At 32.0% G+C, this 21,533-nt stretch overlaps 1 protein-coding gene across 2 annotated transcripts in view; it reads left to right on the forward strand.

Annotated features, from left to right (window-relative positions):
• The first annotated feature begins 933 nt into the window (after positions 1-933).
• LOC126881922 (adenylate cyclase type 2-like) overlaps positions 934-21,533 on the forward strand; it is an 860,562-nt gene continuing 839,962 nt past the window's right edge. For both annotated transcript variants that reach the window (XM_050646657.1, XM_050646658.1), the window contains exon 1: positions 934-1,066. In XM_050646657.1, the coding sequence (XP_050502614.1) occupies positions 938-1,066 (129 nt within the window). In that variant the 5' untranslated portion in view covers positions 934-937. The remainder of the gene's footprint in view (positions 1,067-21,533) is intronic.

Raw genomic sequence — 21,533 nt, forward strand, 5'->3', positions numbered from 1 at the left:
ACTCACCGGAGGGACCGCAGACGTTCGGAAACAATTAGCGTCTCTTTGTAAAGACAATGATGTCAACTTTGCAAAGTAACAAGACACTTACTCAACACACACACTACACATTACTCCCCTGACTTAGTGATAAGTTATACAATTGCGTGGCTAAAGGTTCTTTCTAGTTCTAAACCAAAGCCAGAATCAGAGAAAAAAAAATTTGAGCATAATTAATAGCCTATTTTATTTATTGAATTTTTAGATATTTTTTATGAACGCATACGCGATTAACGTGATACAGTTATTAAAAGTCAAAGTTTTCAACCTAATAAAAATATTAAAATATTAAACAATATTAAAAATATTCCTAAACGATATTTAATTAAAAACTTATTGGACCATTTTCCTGGTAACATCTCCATGACTTCTAAAAATTGCAAGCCAGATGGATGCTGGAGCGAAGAAGACAAGAGGGAATTCAAAAACTTAAAATTCACGACCCCGTTTGTTGAGCTGGTAAATTCCAACGGAAAATGGACTCAATGGAGTAAAACTAATATAAAATAAAATAAAAAGATATACCATTTTTATTCAGTTGCAATGCGAATTTAAAACTGTCTTATTTTTTACTCAGAACAGAGAGCGGAAACCAGCATGCAGCACTCTAAATCGAAGATTTTCGACTCTAATTGGAGTCATCATCAGAGAGGCGTAGGTTTGCTGCTCTCTGCGCCAAGTGACGAAACTCCGAGAGCTTCGAGCGCTCTCTGTTCTGAGTGAAAAATAGGACCGTTTTGCCTTCGCATTGCAGCTGAATAAAAATGGTATACATTTTTATTTTATTTGAAACAGTTATTGTTTTACTTATTTAGCTGTTTTTTATAATATAATGTTATTGATTGATTATTAAGGATTTCTTGATTACTAATTGATATTACTTGTTACAGTGGATGGGATGGAGCTGGAAACGCTTTACCAGAGATATTGCATACGTTTGAAACACGCTCTATATCTATCATGTTTAACGGTGGCTAGTATTACGAGCGGAGGATTACTAATCGCGACTTGTGTGTTGCATGTACAGGTAAGCAGAATTGATATATTATAGTAATCTCAGCAATGCTTCCACGTCAAATGAATATATTATGTAGTATATCCTGGTGTTAACTAAAACCCTGGGAGTATAATACATTTCATGTAACCCTAGGCCTGGATCGCGCGTACCAAAAAAAGCTTATTAATGGCAAGCTGAAAATTTGTTAATAGCTTAACAGTGTAGAGACGGACAAACTTTGATGTACGGGAACACTGGAATAGGGGAAGTTTTAATTGTGGAACCGGTTACAGGTTTCGGACATCAGACTACAAAAACGTCCCATGTACAGAGCCGTGCGGTACATCTTTTCAATATGATGCAAGTCTTCGAAATGCTGCCCTTAAATATTATTGAAACTTAACTTACTTTTATTTTTATTTAAGGGGTAGGCGCAAAATCTTGTTTGCGCCTAAGGGGGTCTAAGGGAATCCACTGCTATTTAAATGCATTCATTTTTTCAAATCTTGAGAAAACTAATTAATATTTTTGAAAAATTCAAATGCAGAATGAAAGAATACATTATTATCGAGGAGCAAAAGGAGCTTAGAATGAACAAAAAGTTTTTTTGAATAAAATATTTGAAATTAAAAATCACACTAAATTTTCTATTTTTCTCACCTGTAACTTTCGGCCCTCGGTAATAATGTAATCTTTCATTCTGCGTTTAAATTTTTCAAAAATACTTATTAGTTTTCTCAGAATTCGAAAAAATGAATCTATTTAAATTAGCATTAGACCAAGATTTTGCGCCTACCCCCTTAAATAAAAGTACACAAAATGAACGAAAACTTTTATTTTAAAAACAAAACATACTGTAAATTAAATGAAGTATGTACCCTTCTGACTTTAATTTTGACAAACTCGTCAATCAGAATGGGGATAGATAGGTCTAGCAGCTAGTGAGGACTCTATTGAAATAAGTGCTAAATTTTATAGTTTTGTTTGTCTTATTCGTAAATAGTTTTTAATAATTTTTAATTTTGAAACACTTCAAACTTTCTTCACTAACTACCGAGATAGGGAGTGTTAATAAAGTTCTTAGTGATACTACTACATTCGGGTATAAAGAAATTAGGTCATTTTGGCAGAAATAGTTCAAAACCTCAAGTATCATTTGGGATATATCACGCAATTCTTCTAGAAGATCATTTGTCTCTATATCAGATTCCTTTTCTTTTTCTATTGAAAGTATTGAATGAAGATGCATACGATATTGTTCTAGTGTTTTATTATCCATTTCCCTCAATTTGAAAATATCATATAAAAGTTTAAAATTTTTATTATGAGTTTCTCGAAGCGAAAATCGATCAATCAAAGAATTAATAGCAATGTCTAAAGTCTAAACTATAGATGAACAAACTTATTTTAAATTAGCTTCATCTGTTAAGCCGTCCACAGATTTTTAGTAATCATAAACGCTTTTTTCTCCTGGCTCTAATTTCATTTTCACCTGGAAATTCGGAACTTATATTAAGATTTTCTCCAATTTCATTAAATTTTTATTTGGTCATTAGCCATATTGTCTGTAACTTTTCATTTTTTCTATAGTTTCTGACAATATTTTACACAATCTGACATTTTTTTTTTGATTTTACTGATTATGCCGCCCCCCTTGTGATGTCGCCTGATGCGACTGCCTCACCGCATCATAGCACGGCACGGCCCTGCCCATGTATGTTATCTTTTCATTAAACTCTCATGCAAAAATTAGACTGCTATTAACACCAACATAATTCCTGTCATTTGGCATGTTCTACGTGTCGAACTTATTAAAATGCTTATCATATTTGTCGGACAAACATTTTTTCATATATTATATAAAGTTTGATATTGAATAAACCTAAAAACAACCTGCTAGTTTTCACCATCATAAACTTGTCAGGATGACACGTTCCATATTTAACACTTCCCCTGTTCCAGTGCTCCCATACATCTAAGTTTGTCCGACCAGACACTGTTAAGCTATTAACAAATGTTCAGCTTGCTATTAATAAACTGCTTTTTTGGTACGCGGTACCGTTGGTAAAAATTTAACAACAAAATAAATAATGTAATCTTAAAAAGTTTTTTTACAACCACAATGACGTAACCTACAAAACAAATTGTTTTTATGTGGATGCTATACAATGTGCTATGTGCTACTTCTCTCACTACTTACATCTTACATACATTCAAAACGAAGTATTTCTTCATTCAAAATGAAGTCTTCCATTGCAGTGAGAAAAGTTGGCCATTGCCGGTAACATGCACAATACAAACACAATTATTTTTCTCAAACAAAATGTGTTGAAGCAAAACTTACCAAGAATTGCCTTTTAAAACTGTTCAATATAACTGTGAATTATAATTTTAAATAAATAAAGTATATAAATATTCTTCTTCTCGTTGTCTTTATGCCCTATAAGAGCGTCGGACTTTGGTATCACCTATCGATCTTTTACCCATTTCTTTCATGCCTTCCGGTCTCCTGCCATTTCCTTCATGTGTTGCACTGTTTTCCGTCTCTTTGTCCCGATTTCCTCGATTTGTTCCATCCACCCCTTTCTAGGTCTGCTCCTTTTTCTTTTCCCATGCCTTTTGGCATCTGTCACCTTCTTTACTAGTCTGTTCTCGTTCATCCTAGTTATATGTCCAAACCAATTCAGTTTTCTTTTTTCAATTTTCTCTATTGGTTTCTGCCTCGCTTGATTTGCGCTTGTGAGAAATATGTCTTTTTTCTCCTCACTTGTTGTACAATATACCTACTATTGATACTTTAGTATGGTTTTAAAACTATTTACCTCTGCCAGATTTTTCACTGAATATTTTATATAGCATACAAACCACAATTTTTGTTTTTGAAGTTTGGATTGAAATTTGAAAAAAAAAAATACTAGCGACTCGCGACATCAAAATGTCAAAATATGAAATTTTTATTATAATTTATAGTGGCGTATTCACACAACAGTGGACAAACCAAATCAGTTTAACATGTTTGAAAAAACACACAAATTTTTGAAATCGAATCCAGATCTGTACATCCTACATTCAGACAAAAGTACTGTTGACATAGGCAAACCAAATATATCTACAGGGTAATTGATTAGTGTGATAAAGCTCCTAGTACGTTATTTGACGGTAAAATATTGCAAAACCTCTAAATTTTAAAGAACCGCTTGCATTGACATGAAATTTGGCATACGGATAGCTAACAAGTCAAAGAAAAAAAGTGATATTGTTCCGATATGTGCTTTTGCCCTGGGGGTGGTTTTCACCCCCTCTTGGGGGTGAAAAAATATTCGTCCAAAGTAAGTCCGGAAATGGATAAACTGACTGATTTTAAGTAACTTTTGTTTTATAGAGTTTTTTCACTAAGTCAATACTTTTCGAGTTATTTGCCAGTGAATATGTTCATTTTTTCAACAAAATAACACGCTTTTAGACGGTTTTTCGCAAATAAGTCAAATAGTAAGTATTTTGTTGAAAAAACATTATTAGCAAAAATATAACCCGTAAAAAATTTTAAAAATGGTGTATATATCACGTCTCTATACCTAGTAAGTACAAGCAGAGTTATAGCTAATGAAAAATAGGTTCATATTCGTCAAATTCCAAATGGAATACTTTAACGTGGAATAACCAAAAATGAAGCACATTTCGGGGCAAACTCATTAAAACTTATTTAAAGTGTTTAGAAAAAGCTTCATTTTTGTTTTATGAAAAAATTTCAAGCATCAAAAGTAAACAAGTTACACTCAAAATAAAGTTAGTCCCTTTTTATGGTAAAAAAATCGGAAAATTTTTCCCCTAATTAGTATCTCAAATGAACTTAATCGTTACATCACAAGTATCTTGACTCGTGTGTGTATAGTTTTTATATAATCTGTAAGTTTCATCGGTTCAAAGTCCTTATTATTGAAAGAGCTGTAGTTAAAACGGGTTGAACGAGTCACTGATCACGAATGTATGCAAATTTAGAAACACCAAATCTTAATCAATTTTTGTCTACAGAAAAACAAAAAAAACACATGATATTCAGAAAAGCAATGCTGACTTTTTTTGTGTTTCGAGATTTTTGGTATCTCTAACAATTTTTAAGTTATTTTGAAAAAAATGATATTTTTTAAAATTAAAATTTTTAAAAATTTTATTTTAGAACCAAATTTTTTTAAAAATAAGCACTTTGAATCGATGAAACTTACAGATCATATAAACACAACATAAGTAAAATAATTTGTGGAGCGGTAACGATTAATTTCATTTAAGTTACTAATTAGGGGGTGGTCTTCCCGATTTTTACTTGCCAAAACAAAAGGGACCAAATTTATTTTGAGCGTAACTTGCTTAAATTTAATGCTAGAAACTTTTTATAAAAACAGAAATAAAGCTTTTTTAAACACTTTAAAACAGTTATAATGAGTTTTCCCCAAAAAGTGCTTAATTTTTTGAAAATTTCACGTCGAAATATTCTATTCGAAAATTGGTGATTATGAATCTATTTTTCATTGGCTATAATTCTGGTTCTACGAGGTACAGAGACCTAACGCGTACACCATTGTTGTACTTTGTTACAGGCCATATTTTTGCTAAGAACGTTTTTTCGACAAAATACTTACATTTTAAGTTATTTGCGAAAAACCGTCTAAAAATGTGGATATTTTGTTGAAAAATGAACATATTCACTCGCAAATAACTCTAAAAGTGTTGACTTGGCAAACAAGCTCTATAGAACAAAAGTTACTTAAAATTAGTCAGTTAACCTATTTCCGGACTTATTTTGGACATATATATTTCACTTCCAAGAGGGGGTGAAAGTCACCTCGATGGCAAAAGCACACATCGGCACAATATCACTTTTTTTCTTTGACATGTAAGCTATGCTTATGCCAAATTTCTTGTCAATCCAAGCGGTTCTTTAAAATTTAGAACAAAAACCGTGAAAGAATGTACTATCCGTAGATCCGCTATAGTAATAGCATTTAATAACAAAAATTGTAGCCAACTTTCAGCTCCACATTACAAAATTAGTTATAATGTTACAGGGTGCTCGATAACATAGTGGCAGATAAAACTTATGTTTTAACTTCTCCATCACAAAAATATAACGGTTTGTTATGTTATACAGGGTATTTACAAAGTATGTATTTACCAATTTTATATGAAAATCGTAACTAGTTCAACTCCCTGTATAAATAAAAATAAGCACAACACCAACGGTTTATTGATGCCATATTGTTTTATTTATTGTCAAAATTTTCAAAAATGATTGCTATTGCTAATTTTCTGTATATCAAATACAGGGTGATCCACTATATTGAAATTCATAGATAGGTACATTCATTTTTCAGAGCAAATTATTAATAGGTGTCTAAATTTTTCCAAATTTTAAGCAAGCCATGATTGAATTGTCGAAAACTAAAAGTTCATCATAATAACACTTTTTTCTATTCTCATACTATAATATATCAATTATGATGTCACTACCTGTATCATAATGAACTGCATTATGATACAGATTTTCATTACGATACAGATTTTTAACCAATAGAATCGCGATAATGGCATTCGCGATAAAGGTGGCACACGCCCAATGGCGAGTCAAATACATACGCTTAAACTGACAAACTACTTAACTTAATTTGTTTGCTTTACAAAATTAATAAATTTGAATACATTTTTTGTTGTGAATGATCATAGAAAAAATCGTGTATACAACTTGCATTTAATTATCATTATGAAGCTCGTACTCTATACGAAACTCGCCGCTAGGCGGCTCGTTCATAATGACCATCATTAAATGCTCGTTGCGTAATATACTATTATTGTGTTATTAAATAGTTGAGATGAATTTTACTGTCGAGGAAATGGTAGATATGATCTGGATATTTATGGAGTGCAATAAAAATGCGTTATTATCAGTAACAATTTATCATGAACGGTTCCCTGGACAACCTGTCCTACAACATCAAGCTTTGAAAGATTAAAAGGATTAGTTTAACCGCACTGGTTCAGTAATGTGTGAAAAACACGAACGAGCAAAAAGTACTGTAACAATGGAAAACAAAATAAGTGCATTGCTGGCAGTTATTAAAAATCCACATACAAGTATACGAAATATTATTTCCAAAGAAAAAGAACAAACTTACTACTCTGTGCAAGAAATTCTTGAAAAAAAAACGAATGCAAACTTACGCATTCAAATGCACCAAGTACTAATTCAGGAAGATTTTGAAAAGAGAATATTTTTTTGAGAATGGACCTTAAATAAAATCAATCAACAGATATCTTGGATAATGTACGCATTTGAAGATAAAGCTACGTTTCATAAAAACGGTTCTGTCATAGCTTACTTAAAATTTGGAAAAATTTAGACACGTAATTAAAAATTTGCTCTAAAAAATGAAAGTACATATCTCGAAAACTCATAAATTTAGACATAGGGAATGTTATATAAAAATTAAAGTAGGGTAATTTTACTTTTCGATGGTGATATAAAAAATAGGGTGTTCCATTTAAAATTACTGAGAAACTAATGTACTTGTGTTTTGACTCACCCTGTATTATATATAATAAAAATTAGCAGTATCAATTATTTTTGAAAAATTTGACAATAAATAAAAAAAACGACACCAATAATCCATTGCTGTTGCGCTAATTTTATTGATACAGTGAGTCGAACTTGTTACGATTTTCATATAAAATTGGTTATAACTTTGTAAATACCCTGTATAATATCGCCCATTATCATGTACTTAGTTTTCTTTTCATTTATCTTTAAGCCAAACCTATTTGCTTCTTTTTCTATTTTTTTCACAATTCTTTTCAATTCTTTCTTTGATTTTGCTAACATTGTTAGATCATCCGCGAAAGCTATACATTGATGTTCATTTTTAAATATGGTTTCTTCCATTTTTATGCTGCAATTCCTCATTACTACTTCAAGAACAAGATTGAATAACGTGGTTGACATCGGGTCACCTTGCCTGAGTCCTTGTTTGATTTCGAAGTCCTCTGAGACGTCTTTCCACACTACTTCACTTTTCGTTTTTGTCAACGTCATTTCAATCAAGCTAATCAATTTTTTCGGAATTTTTAATTCTTTCAGAGCACGATACATTTCTTTTCTATTTATACGATCATATTCCTGCTTGAAATCTATGAACAGCACATACAGAGTAGTTTTGTACTCATAGCAATTTTTTTGCGTAAAAATCTGGTCTGTTACCGAACGGTTGGATCGAAAGCCTGCCTGGTACTCACCCACAGTATCCTTCATGAATTCGTTCAGTCTTCCACGTATGCATTATGCTAATATCTTATACCCTATCTCTAGGAGTGCTATTCCCCTATAATTTTCACATGTTTGTTTATCCTTTTTTATGTATGGGGCAGATTCTAGCCAGCCTCCAGTCATTGGGCATTTTTTCCTCTTCCCATATCTTTTTCACCAGCCCATATAGTTGCTCGTACAGTTGTTCTCCTCCTGCCTTTAACATTGCAACTGTTATTTCTGTCGCTCCTGGACTTTTGTTGTTTTTAGGTTTTTAAGTTTTTAACAAACCTTTATATTTTTGTGATAAAGAAGTTAAGGAGATTTCGAATATAAAATAAAATACAGGGTGTTCCATTTAAGAAAACAAAAGATTGTTCTGCCACTATGTTATCGAACACTCTGTAACATTCTAACTAATTTTGTAATGTGAAGTTCAAAGTTGGCTACAATTTTTGTTATTAACTTTTATTGCTAAAGTGTGATAAAGCTGAGTTGATCCGCTATAGTAATAGGTAGCAATAAAAGTTAGTCACAAAAATTGTACATATTATGAAAACATATATATTATACATATTATATATTTCATATATATTATATCTACATATATCCTTATGAATACATACCAATTTAAAAAAATACCAATTATTTTTTTTACCATGTAATTAACTTATAAAACGTTTTAGCCAACTTTTGCAGGATTCTTTAAACACATCAAAAGGGTACCGGGCAAATTTTTATGCAGACATTGTTTAAACAATTTTTGTAAACTTTCAACAATTATCTTTTTTGCCCGAAATTTTTTTTTTGGGTTTTATAGCATATTATAAACAAATAAGCTCTACTGTCATTTTTCTCAGTTCATAGTTTTCCAGTTATAAGCGATGTAAAATCTGAAAAATTCGAAAATAGGCATTTTCGAGACTTGAAACCTCATATTGTAGATTATTATTTTTGAGGTTGCCAATTGTCTTAACTGAAGTTTAAACATTCAGTTTCAAGATTCTGAAGAGTGGTCAGGGCTCATTTCAATATAGACAGACTAAGAAATTGGCTAAAGGCTACAAGCTGGTCAATTTAACTAAAAATGAATGAGCAGGGTACTATGTGATCGAAAACTTGGGGAATTGCTGAAAGGAAAGAAATAATGAGTGTGATGAGACCTGCGTTGACGTAAGGCGGTAAAGTGTGGCCTTTCAAGAAGATTCAGGAAAAGAAGTAGTCCAGGACGCATCTGTTTTGAGATGGACGTTGAGAGGTGACTCAAATCTTTTTGCAGAAATTGCTTGAAAATAACTCAGATAATAATATTTGAGTTATCCTCCCACTCAAAATGGTCCGGAACATTGTTTAAATAATCAAAATGTCAAAATATGAAGGAAAAATTCGATATTTTTTATTGGTTTTTTGATTATAACTTTAAAATTATTCATTTCTGAGAAAAGTTGTACTAACATAAAAGTTGCGTAATTAAATTTCCTGCAATATAGAAGTGGTTGAAAATTTAAAAAATAGTCACCCTTGTTGCAAATTAGCAATAATTGCAAAAAAAAAACCATACAAAAACAAGTATTCGCATTTTACGTTTTTCAACCATTTATGCTACACTTAGGACCTTCATATTTTACCCAGAAAAACTTTGTGATATAGTAAAATAACACTGTAAATTTCATTAAGATCGGTTTAATAAATTTTGCAAAATAAATTTTGCAATCCAGCTTTCGCAAAAAAATTCATTTTTTTTAAATGTTGCAGGACTGAAAATAAAGCAAATAGAAAGTTGAATTTTTTTTTGCTTATAGAAGTGTACTGTACCTTTCACTTACAATTTGCAAAATTAAAATCAATTAATTACCACGGCGTCAGGAAATTTTTAAAATAAACATTAATTTTTGGTGCTACGCGCAGGACAGCGGTGTTCGATTCACACAAGTTGATTTCCACCAAAATTTCTTCCAATCTTTATCTAATAAATTATTTTCCTACTCTATATTTTGTTGTATTTTAATATTTTTATTAAACAAAAATCAAACTAATTTTATTACTGTTTGTGAAATATTGTTTAAACAATTGCAAATGTTTAAAAATAATAAACTTTTATTCTCTAAGTTAAAATATATGAACAAAGAAAGTTTTTGCTAAAAAAGTGTTATTTCAAAGGATAGAGTATGTGTTTTTATTTTGCAATAAACAAATTTATTTATTTATATCGAAATGTAATAAAAATTAAAATGTATCAATCATTATCAAAGGTCATTGGAATGCCCAATTAGAGCAATATATCCGCTGTCCTGCGCGTAGTACCAATAATTAATGTTTACTTAAAAAAATAAAAAGTGTTAGTTAATCGATTTTAGTTTTGCAAATTGTAAATGAAAGGTACAGTACACGTCTATATGGAAAAAAAAATTAAACTTGCTATCTGCTTTATTTTCAGTCCTGTAACATTTTGAAAAAATGAATTTTTTTTGCGAAAGCTGGATTGCAAAATTTATTTTGCAAAATCTATTAAGTCGATCTTAATAAAAATTACAGTGTTATTTTACTATATCATAGAGTTTTTCTGGGTGAAATATGAAGGTCCTAAGTGTAGCATAAATGGTTGAAAAACGTAAAATGCGAATACTTGTTTTTGTATGTTTTTTTCGCAATTATTGCTATTTTGCAACAAGGGTGTCTATTTTTTAATTTTTGACCAATTCTATATTGTAGTAAATTTAATTACGCAACTTTTATGTCAGTATAACTTTTCTGGGAAATGAATACTTTTAAAGTTATAATCAAAAACGAAGAAAAATACCGAATTTTTCCTTCATTTTTTGACATTTTGATTATTTAAACAATGTTCCGGACCTTTTTGAGAGGGAGGATAACTCAAATATTATTAGACTAAGTTTCCACTCTAATGGCATATAACATATCCCACCAGAATGAAATTGAAAGTGGTTATTCATTTTTCAAATATTATTATTTGAGTTATTTTCAAGTAATTTATGCAAAAAAATTTGAGTCACCTCTCAACGTCCAAATGTACTAATATTTTTACCGATGCGCCCTGGTCTAAAGATACAGGTAGTTGAAATGAAAATGTTGCAGTGGATGCTCCGTAAGACTAGAAGGGACAGGATCAGGAACGATTTGATAAGGGAAAGAGCCGGAGTGACTACAGTTTCAAGAAAGAGAGAAAGAAAGAGAGAGGGAGAGAGAGCGAGAAAGAGAAAGAGAGAGAGAGCGAGAAAGAGAAAGAGAAAGAGAAAGAGAGAGAGAGAAAGAGAGAGAAAGAGAATTTAATCACCTTTCAAATGAACTAGCACACGACCGATATTCTCATTATTTAATAAAATCATCGATTACGTCATCAGGCCAAGACGGATGACGTCACTAGTATGATATCGATGGTGAAAGTTCCCAACCTCCTATGTAAATTTTTGGATATTTTGTTCTGTTACCCTTAAATTAAAGAGAAATATGTATTTTTACTGTTCACAAGCTCCTATGCCGTTATTTCATATATAGCCATCTATAAGCCAATTAATAGGAGGTAAAAATAATATCGACCTATTCTGGATTTATTTCCAAAATCGTTCATTCACAAAATAATAAATTTATTCCATTTGGCTTTGCCACACTGTATGTGTTGGACGTTTACTTTAGGGAAGAATTTACTGCCCGTCTCTCTCATTGCAACATCTTTGAATTATTGTTGCAAAATAGTCTATTAGTAAACATTAGTAAACATTTATTATAAGTTAATTGTAATAATAAATTAACAGGTTAACATTGTACAAATAAATATTTAAATAATTGCAATAATTGCATCGTTGCAAAAGCCATTAGGAAACGTTTCAAGTGGGGTATCCCGTAACCTCGGTTTTTATTTAAAAACTTGTCGATTTCGTCCTTACACTAACAATTATTACGTAATGTTCAGCACATTTAATATAGCAATTGATGGCCAATCAAAAATCAAAATGGACGTGTTTTAAGATTTTTTTAAAAGTCATCTCTTTCTAGAATAAATGAATTTATTCCATACTTTTGCATCATACTGAATGACGTATTCCGTAAATCAGGGTCTATATTGTGAGTAAACTTCAACTAGCCCATTACTTTCGTTATAAAACGCAATAGAACTGATTTTTCCATGGAATGAGTAGAACTCATGCCAAGCCAACACTTCATTAGGGGTGTGTATGTTGTAACTCAATTAGTTGATAACTTCATCAATGGCGCTGCTCGCTGCCCATCGGAGCTCGAAGTTAATTTGGTTCGATAGTATGTAGCGCCAGCACCATGATTGGCAGGAGAAATTGCAAAGGTAACGGGAAATGGACGTGATGGAGTTCTGTATGTGTTTCGGAGTATGTACGTGCCGGAATAACATTGATGCTCACATAAATCACAACGTCAAATAGATTTTTTCCGTCTAGTTTACGCATCTTAAAAGTAAGAACTAGTGATGTAACGAATGTCATTTTTTGAACATTCGCGAATACGAATGCGAATGCGAATATCTGCTACCGACATTTAGTTTTTTTAAATTTGTTTCTATTTTTGTAATGTTTCCTAAATTTATAATGAAAATTTAATTGATATTTAGTGTAAGCCAATCTGAATCTTAAGCTTTATTACATAATACCAAATAATAAAAAAAGTGAAGGCTGATAATGTGATTATACAAGGTTAAGTTCTATCTATCTATTGCCCTTCATTTGTCCAAAGTTGAACGTAGGCCTCCCCCTCATTTTTTCACTCTTCTTGGTTCAGTGCTAATGCTGTCGATCTGGTTCCCTGCGTATCTTTTTAGGTCATCCGACCATCTCGTCTGTGGTCTGCCTCTTTTGTAGTCCCAAGGTCTCCAGTGAGTTATCGCTTCATTCCATCTTCCGTCTCATTGTCTGCTATTGTGTCCTGCATATTTCCATTTGAGAGTAGCTGCATGTTTGAGGTTAAGTTACCTTTTCGTAATAAAAAAAGGTGAGAAGTGAATAGATTTTGATTCTATTAACCCAATACTATCTTAAAATTATTTTTTTTCTGGTTTTCATATTCGCAAAACATTCGCACAAATTTCGCGAATGCGGATGCGAATGCGAATATGCAAAAACATGCGAATATTCGCGAATATTCGAGAAGAACTCGAGTTTTAGAAAGGCAGCTGATATTAAGAAAAGTAAAATGAGACAACAAGAAGCAAATTTAAGGCTAGGAAAAACTATTAGTATGGAAACAAATAAGATATGCAAGTAAAAACATAAAAATAAAATGTTTCGAAAACTAACGAATTTGTTAAGGGGAAAGGCGCAAAATGTCGCCTGTCAAAATTTTCAATTAGTGTGGCAGATTCGTTCAAATATTATAAGAATTGTGCATTTAATGATACAAGCATATAATTTGGTCCACATATACTAAACATAATAAAGGTTCAAATTTAGATATGAGGCCATCTCAGATTTTGCCTTTTATAAAAATGGCGGACATTCAAAATAACGACTATACATATGTGTCTAATAGCACGATATATTTTGAACAAAAAGTCCGATTAAAACCAAATTTGGTACACAGGTTGTTTTTGTGATTTATAAGATCGATGTCGTAAACTGGAAGAATAGGTTTACCGGAAGTTGTGTTTTTTATAGTTTTTTATGTAAAAATATGTTATTTTTCCAATTTTTTCGCCCTGTATAGATTAATTTTTCAAAAAAGTAATACCGCCATTAAAAAGAACGTAAAATATTTTTTAGGGAATATTCTGAACTTTTTTATTATGTTAATTACTAGGGAGCGGATTTATATGCGATCAATTTTGATGAAATATGCGCATATATATGCAGTAAAAAATTACGAAATATGCGCAAGATATGCACAAAAATTCAAAAAATGCACATTTCCAGAAACCACAAATTTTCTGTTCTATTCTATTCTAGGGTGTTCTTTTATAGGAGGCGGCAATCTTATTTATTATCTTTAAAATAAAACCATTATTTTTTATATATGCAATTTATTCACATTTTTTACAAAAACTGATACCAATAGTTACCTATTTAAAATAAAACAACAATATCACTAAATATATCTTCGATTATAATTCACTACAATGTGTGTTTCCCAAATTTTTTACGGGGAAACATTTTCTTTGATCAGATAAAATATTTTTATGACTTGAACAACTCCTTTCAACACCAACATAACTAATTGGGGCGTATTTAACTTGTTAAAGCCGAAAAGTCTGCACCAAAATCAATTTCAAAATTTCCATTAAAAATTTCGCATATGTCCTCCAAAGTTTTAAAGCCGTTTAAAGACGGGATCTGATCTAAAGCATGAATATTTCAATTTCCGTTAGAAAATCATAAAACTATGGTTAACGGTGTAAATTCTCTTAACAATAGGGGATTTAAAAGAACAACCAGAATTATAGGTACCTACTAAATTGGGATACAAATTGTACTAAATATAATAAAAGTAAATAAATTTCTGATTTCCCGGTAAACCATCCTTCATCATTTTAACATCCTACAACCATTTTATAACGGCGTACTATTATAAGCACTATAAGTACTTTGTGTAATGTACAGATCTGGTATTTTCTAAGAAAAAATAAAAAGGCAGTGAATGAGCCGTCTCTCTTCAGGTAGTTCTCGAATTAATAGATAGGACAGCCTGTGCGGCGAAATATTTTGTGTCAAATTAAAAATTTAATTTCAATTAAATTTTTTTTGGATTTAAATGTTTTTAAATAGGCACAAAATATGCATGTTTCTTTAAAAATATGCAAAATTTAGTAAAGTTCTCAAATATGCGAAATATGCATGCAATATGCATTTAGCATAAAATCCGCTCCCTATTAATTACCTATCTTTACATGTATTCTTGTGCGGATATTTTTCTGTAAAACTACACATTTTAAAGTAAGTCTAAGTTAGGTAATTGTTTGCATTGAAAATTATAAATTTGGGTCGATGGGAGGTCTAATATAATTACTAGGAGGTGGTCGGAGGGGCAACTTACCCAGACGTAAAATGTTCAAAGTAGGAGTTTCATGTTTTAGTGTCAAGGTTAAAGACGCAGGTTTTTGCGACAGGGTTATTAAAAGAAGTAATTTAATCATAATACATACACATAGTTTCAAAAGTTACGCATCACCCCTCGTATTCACGATGTTTACGCTTTTATAAATCCGTATCTTTATCACATATTTAATTGGCCTTTTTTATAAAAAATATACCAGTTTGGTTTTTTATTTTATTTGATTACCCATTTAATTGACTTGGTTTTGCCAAGGTGTAAACATTTGAAAAATTTATTCTGGTGAAATTTTTGAAAACGTGATTAAAAATGAATCGTTCTTTAATTTCTGAGTTGGACCGTATAGGAGTTATCGATTTAGTTGAAGAAGGCCCTTGGCGGTTTGTGGAGGAAAGAGTGGGTGTTTTTCAGAGTGATGTCCCACGGATATGGAATAGTTTCCTGGCGACAAAATCGATACGGAATAGAGTAGGTCTGGTAGACCCCGAGTTACCAATGATCGACAGAATAGATATATCAGAATTTCCAACCGTAGAAATTCTTCTATGCCTGTACCAGCCCTCCAAAGAGAATTCAGGCATGGTACAGGAGTCAGAGTATCGTTGTCTACAATAAGAAGAAGAATTTTAGGCTCAGGTTTGAGGAGACACCGACCAATAGGAGTTCCTCAGCTACAACCTAGATATGTTTTGGACCGCCTCCAGTGGGCTCAAGAACACATACAGCTCCCCCAACAGTTTTGGAATTTTGTGCTTTTTTTCAGACGAGACCAGAATCTGTTTAAATAGTGATAACCGGTGAATTCTTGTGTGGCGAGAGCCCACAAGAGCTGCACAACTAGCCGCACACGAATTCGCCGGTTATCACTATTTAAGCAGATTCTGGTCTCGTCTGAAAAAAGCACAAAATTCCAAAACTGTTGGGGGAGCTGTATATGTTCTTGAGCCCACTGGAGGCGGTCCAAAACATGTCTAGATTGTAGGTGAGGAAGTCTTATTGGTCGACGATTCCTCAAACCTGTGTCTAAAATTCTTCTTCTTATTGTAGCCAACGATACTCTGACTCCTGTAGCATGCCTGAATACTCTTTGGAGGTCTAATACAGACATAGAAGAATTTCTACAGATGGAAATTCTGACATATCTATTCTGTCGATCATTGGTAACTCGGGGTCTACCAGACCGAGCTCTATTCCGTAACGAGTTTGTCTCCAGGAACCTATTCCCTATCCGTGAGACATCACTCTGAGAAACACCCACTCTTTCCGCCACGAACCGCTGTGAATGGCCTTCTTCAACTAAATCGATAACTCTTATACGGTCGAACTTAGAAATTAAAGTCGATTCATTTTTAATCACGTTTTCAAAAATTTCACCAGAATAAATTTTTAAAATTTTTACACCTTGGCAAAACCGGGTCAATTAAATGGGTAATCAAATAAAATAAAAACCAAAAATGGTATATTTTTTATAAAAAAGGCCCATTAAATATGTGATAAAGATACGGATTTATAAAAGCGTAAACATCGTGAATACGAGGGGTGATGCATAACTTTTGAAACTATGTGTATTATATTCATATTATAATTAACAAAGTCGACTAAAAGATACAATGTATGAAGATAAAATTCAAAGTAATATAATATGTTAGTGGAAACAAATATCGCCACAAGCACAAAGTGAGTACACTGCAAGGCAGCCTTACTGCACCGACATTGTCGTGTTATTCAGTGGCAATGCGAAGCCAAAACTGTCTTAATTTTTTCAGAGAGCGCAACCAGCATTCTTATCGACGATTTCACCACTTTTTAGTGGTTCTTCAGAGAATGCGTAGGTTGCTACCTCTGGACTGAAATATTTGCAATTAAAAATCACACTAAATTTTATCTTTTATTTTCTCCCCTGTAACTTATTAAATAAAACTTACTTAAAGAAGTTTTCAGCAACTTTCGACCCTCGGTAATAATGTAATCTTTCATTCTGCGTTTAAGTTTTTGAAAAATATTTATTAGTTCTCTCAGGATTTGAAAAAAATTAGTACATTTAAAACGCATTGAAATTTTTGACAGGCAACGTTTTGCGCCTTTTCCCTTAATATTTAGATTCCTGATTAATTACCATAGTAATAACATTTCGACCCTCGACAAACCAAAAGTGGATTATAAAACCTTAACAGATCCTGAAACATAAATCGTCGTCTTTTTCTTCTTCCTCAGTTTTCCCTTTTCAGAGATCGGTCTTCCTTACTCTTCTTCGTGACTCATTTCTGTCCATCGTGTATTCTTCACCTAAACCTTTCTCTCTAAACGCTTTTGTCGCACAGCCCTTCCAGATTCTCCTCGGTTTTCCTCTTCCTCTCCTTCCATAAACTTTTAACAGCTCTATCCTTCGTTCCACATAGTTTTCACTTCTACGTCTGTGACCAGACCATTGCAGTCTTTCTCTAACAACACAAAACATTCCAGGAATGTACTATTAAAGTTCTATTAATATTTGAATGTCCTGGACATTCAAGGAACATTCGGTGAACATCTGATTAAATTATTGGTGGAATGTTACCACAAGACATTCTATGAACATACTACCAATGTCTTATATTGCAAGAGAGGCCATTTACTATTCAATTTGCGTTCATTTTCAAATTTGCCGCGCGTGTATCTATGTAAGGTCGCGTGGTCATCACATTTCATGATAACCTAAAAATTTCTGATTGGAAAATGCATAGATAAATAAAATTGGGAATATGGAAATTAGTGACTTTTATTGCTGTTCTGTCTGTTAGTTTTACTCTGGCTGGATCTTTTTTGTTTAAACAATTATGTAAGTATTATAAAATCCGTTTTAAATTTTCTTTATTCTTTATGAAACGAATTATTTATGCATATTATTACCTGTAAATAGTACCTATTTCTTTTGATTTTTAATTGTAAAGGATAGAAAAATTACCATTCATTTTAATTTTTTTTAGAATCAGCTGAAAGTGGTTTACAAAAAAACCAGAAAGGAAACGTATAGCCTTGTGGCTATGAAAGGCAAAAGAAGGATAGAAAAAGTGTATTGGCTAATTGGAAGAAACTCCACATTGTCGATGCATAATAAGTTATTACTTTATAAACAAATATTAAGACCCGTATGGATTTATGAATGCCCACTATGGGGGTGTACTAGACCAGGTAATATAAAAATTATACAAAAATTCCAGAACAAAATACTGAGAAATATTGTAGATGCTCCTTGGTATGTGACAAACAGTGATTTACATAAGGACCTAGGAATGGAACCTAGATATAATCAGCAAGAAGATGGCAGGAAGTCGCGAGCAACAACTTTATAAGTACGAGAATATTAAGGAAATCCAGCTCCTCGATACTACTGGGCAAACTAGAAGATTGAAGAGGACAAGGCCTTTTGAAATAGTTTGAGTGATAGGTGATAGTGAAAAGCAGGGCATAGTGTCTTGTTACATTAGATAAGAGACGCTATGGGGGTAAGATCTTCATTTTAAAGAACAGTAGTAATTTAGGTTAAATTAAAATTGCTTATTTGTCAGTTATGACCAGATTGTAATTGTAATGTACCGGGTGTCCCAATAAGAATGGCTCTCGGCCATATCTCAGGAACCGTTTATAGTACAGCTTTGAGAAAAAATATTTATAACAAAAGTTGCCTTGGGAAAAGCCTGGACATGATTTTCATAATTGTAGGTCCACCGCTAGAGGGCGTAATTAAATATTAAAAATTAAAAAATCAAAATTTTACAAAATTTACCAAATGAATTTGCATACTTGGTCTTGTTGCAAAAAGGCTCTTTTTCGTCAATGTAACTGTCTTATTTTCGAAATAGCCTAATAAGTAATATGCAAGATAGGAGGCGTTATTTAATTATTTTCATAAATCTAGTTTTCTTTAGAAAATCTTAAATACTAGTATGCATTTTTAATCATGTATTACAAAATTAGACCAAATTAGCAACATAATACCGAAAATTGCATGTCGATACCTTTTTTCTATCTCGAGATATCTTAAGAAATGTGAAAATTTTAAACATAACTGTTACTGTCACCGGTAAACGAGGTTAAGGAAAAGTAGTGTGCTATATAAAAAACCAATAAACATTTTCCAGATGTAAACGTATATAATTAATTAAAACAACAATAAGACAAACAACACTATAAAATATAACAAAGAAATAAAAGCAACTACTTACTTAGTCTTAGTGACTGCCTAAATGTTTAAATTGTTGCCCATCATTTTCGATGCAAGCATTTACTCTTTCAAGAGCAGATTGAATAGCAACAGATTTAACTGTTTTAGAGTTTTATTTATGAGGACCGACTAAAGACCTTGTTTTTGCCGCTAGGCCCACTACTCGAGAAAACGTGATTTAGAATCTTGAGAATACGAAACGCCATTCAAAGCATTGCGAAAGCAGAAATTGAGACTGCTATTCAATATACTCTTGAAAGAGTAAATGCTTGCGTCGAAAATGATGGGCAACAATTTGAATGTTTAGGTCGTCACTAAGTAGTTGCTTTTATTTCTTTGTTATATTTTATAGTCTTGTTTGTCTAATTGTTGTTTTAATTAATTATATACGTTTAAATTTGGAAAATGCTTCTTTGTTTTTTCCATAGCACACTACTTTTCCTTAACTTCGTTTACCGGTGACATTAACACGTTGTTTAAAATTGTTGTTTAAAATTTACACGTTTCTTAAGATATCTCGAGATAGAAAAAAGGTATCGACATGCGGTTTTCGGTATTGTGTTGATAATTTGGTCTGATCTTATAATACAGGATTAAAAATGCATACTTGTATTTAATATTTTCCAAAGAAAACCAGATTTCTGAAAATAATTAAATAACGCCTCCTAGCTTGCATATAACTATTAGGCTATTTCGAAAATAAGACACTTACATTGACGAAAAAGAGCTGTTTTCAACAAGACCAAGTATGCAAAATTCTATTTAGCAGAACCGGACTACAGCTATTTTTTCATAAGAAGGTTCCCACTCAACCCCACCTCTTATTTGCAATAGTAGACTTAAATTTGTGAAATCAAATATGCGCAGAATTTTATGGAGAATACGATGATTGGATTTCCAGTGCCCTTTCATTTGGTAAATTTTGTAGAATTTTGTTTTTTTTTCCCGAATTTCCAGGCTTTTCCCGAGGCATTTTTTGTTCTAAATATATTTTTCTCAAAGCTGTACTATAAACGGTTCCTGAGATATGGCCGAGAGCCATTCTTATTGCGACACTCGGTATAATTCAATACAATGGATCATCATCGTAGTGATGATTATGGAAAAAAATATATGACAAGATTTTGTGCAATAAAAATGTTTATATTTATCAAGGATGTATTATTTGGTATGGCCACATATACTTCTGGTATATAGTCGGCGATATGATAATACCTCCTATCTGCTTTTTCATGAATTTTATTGGACACGAAAAACCATTTTCAGGGTCATCTCCTGTTTTCACATGTAAATATTGACATGTTTTGTAGTAAATAGATAGTTGAATTTACTTCAAAACATGTCAAAAAATATCATATGAAAACAGGAGGTGACTCTAAAAAAATTTTTTAGCCTCTCTTACAAAATTCATGAAAAATCAAATCGGAGGTATTATGTCACATCATCGACTATATCCAGGGAATGTCTAAAAAGTATACTGAGAATGTCCAAAGAACATTCGTAGACATTCATGGAATGTTCCAATAAGACATTCAGGGAATGTTTAAAATGCTGACAGAGGACTTTCCTGGGACATTTAGGGGACGTTCTTGTGCTTTTGAGGACATTCCAGGAATGTTTTCAATGTCATATGTGTACATTCTAGGAACATACATGGAATGTTTGGTGTTATTAGGGTTGTTCTTGAATCCTTTCAACAAAAACCGAACTACTAAACAGTTGTAATTTATGATAACTAGTTAGTGTTGAAATAAATTTCTTCGTTAACAAATAAATTCGATCAATATTTTGTGCCAAAACTTTTAGAACATACGTTTTTATTTCTGCTTCATCAGCACAACTATAATAAGAATAAGATAAAGCGTCACCTAACTGGTCTAAAGTACAGTCCTGAACAGAATGATATAGACTTCTCAATCGATCTGTTCTTTCTCAAATGGACCAATGGACTCCATTAAAAAAAAACACTAAAA

This window comes from Diabrotica virgifera, chromosome 3, assembly GCF_917563875.1.
Source record: "Diabrotica virgifera virgifera chromosome 3, PGI_DIABVI_V3a".
NCBI classification, from domain to species: domain Eukaryota; kingdom Metazoa; phylum Arthropoda; class Insecta; order Coleoptera; family Chrysomelidae; genus Diabrotica; species Diabrotica virgifera.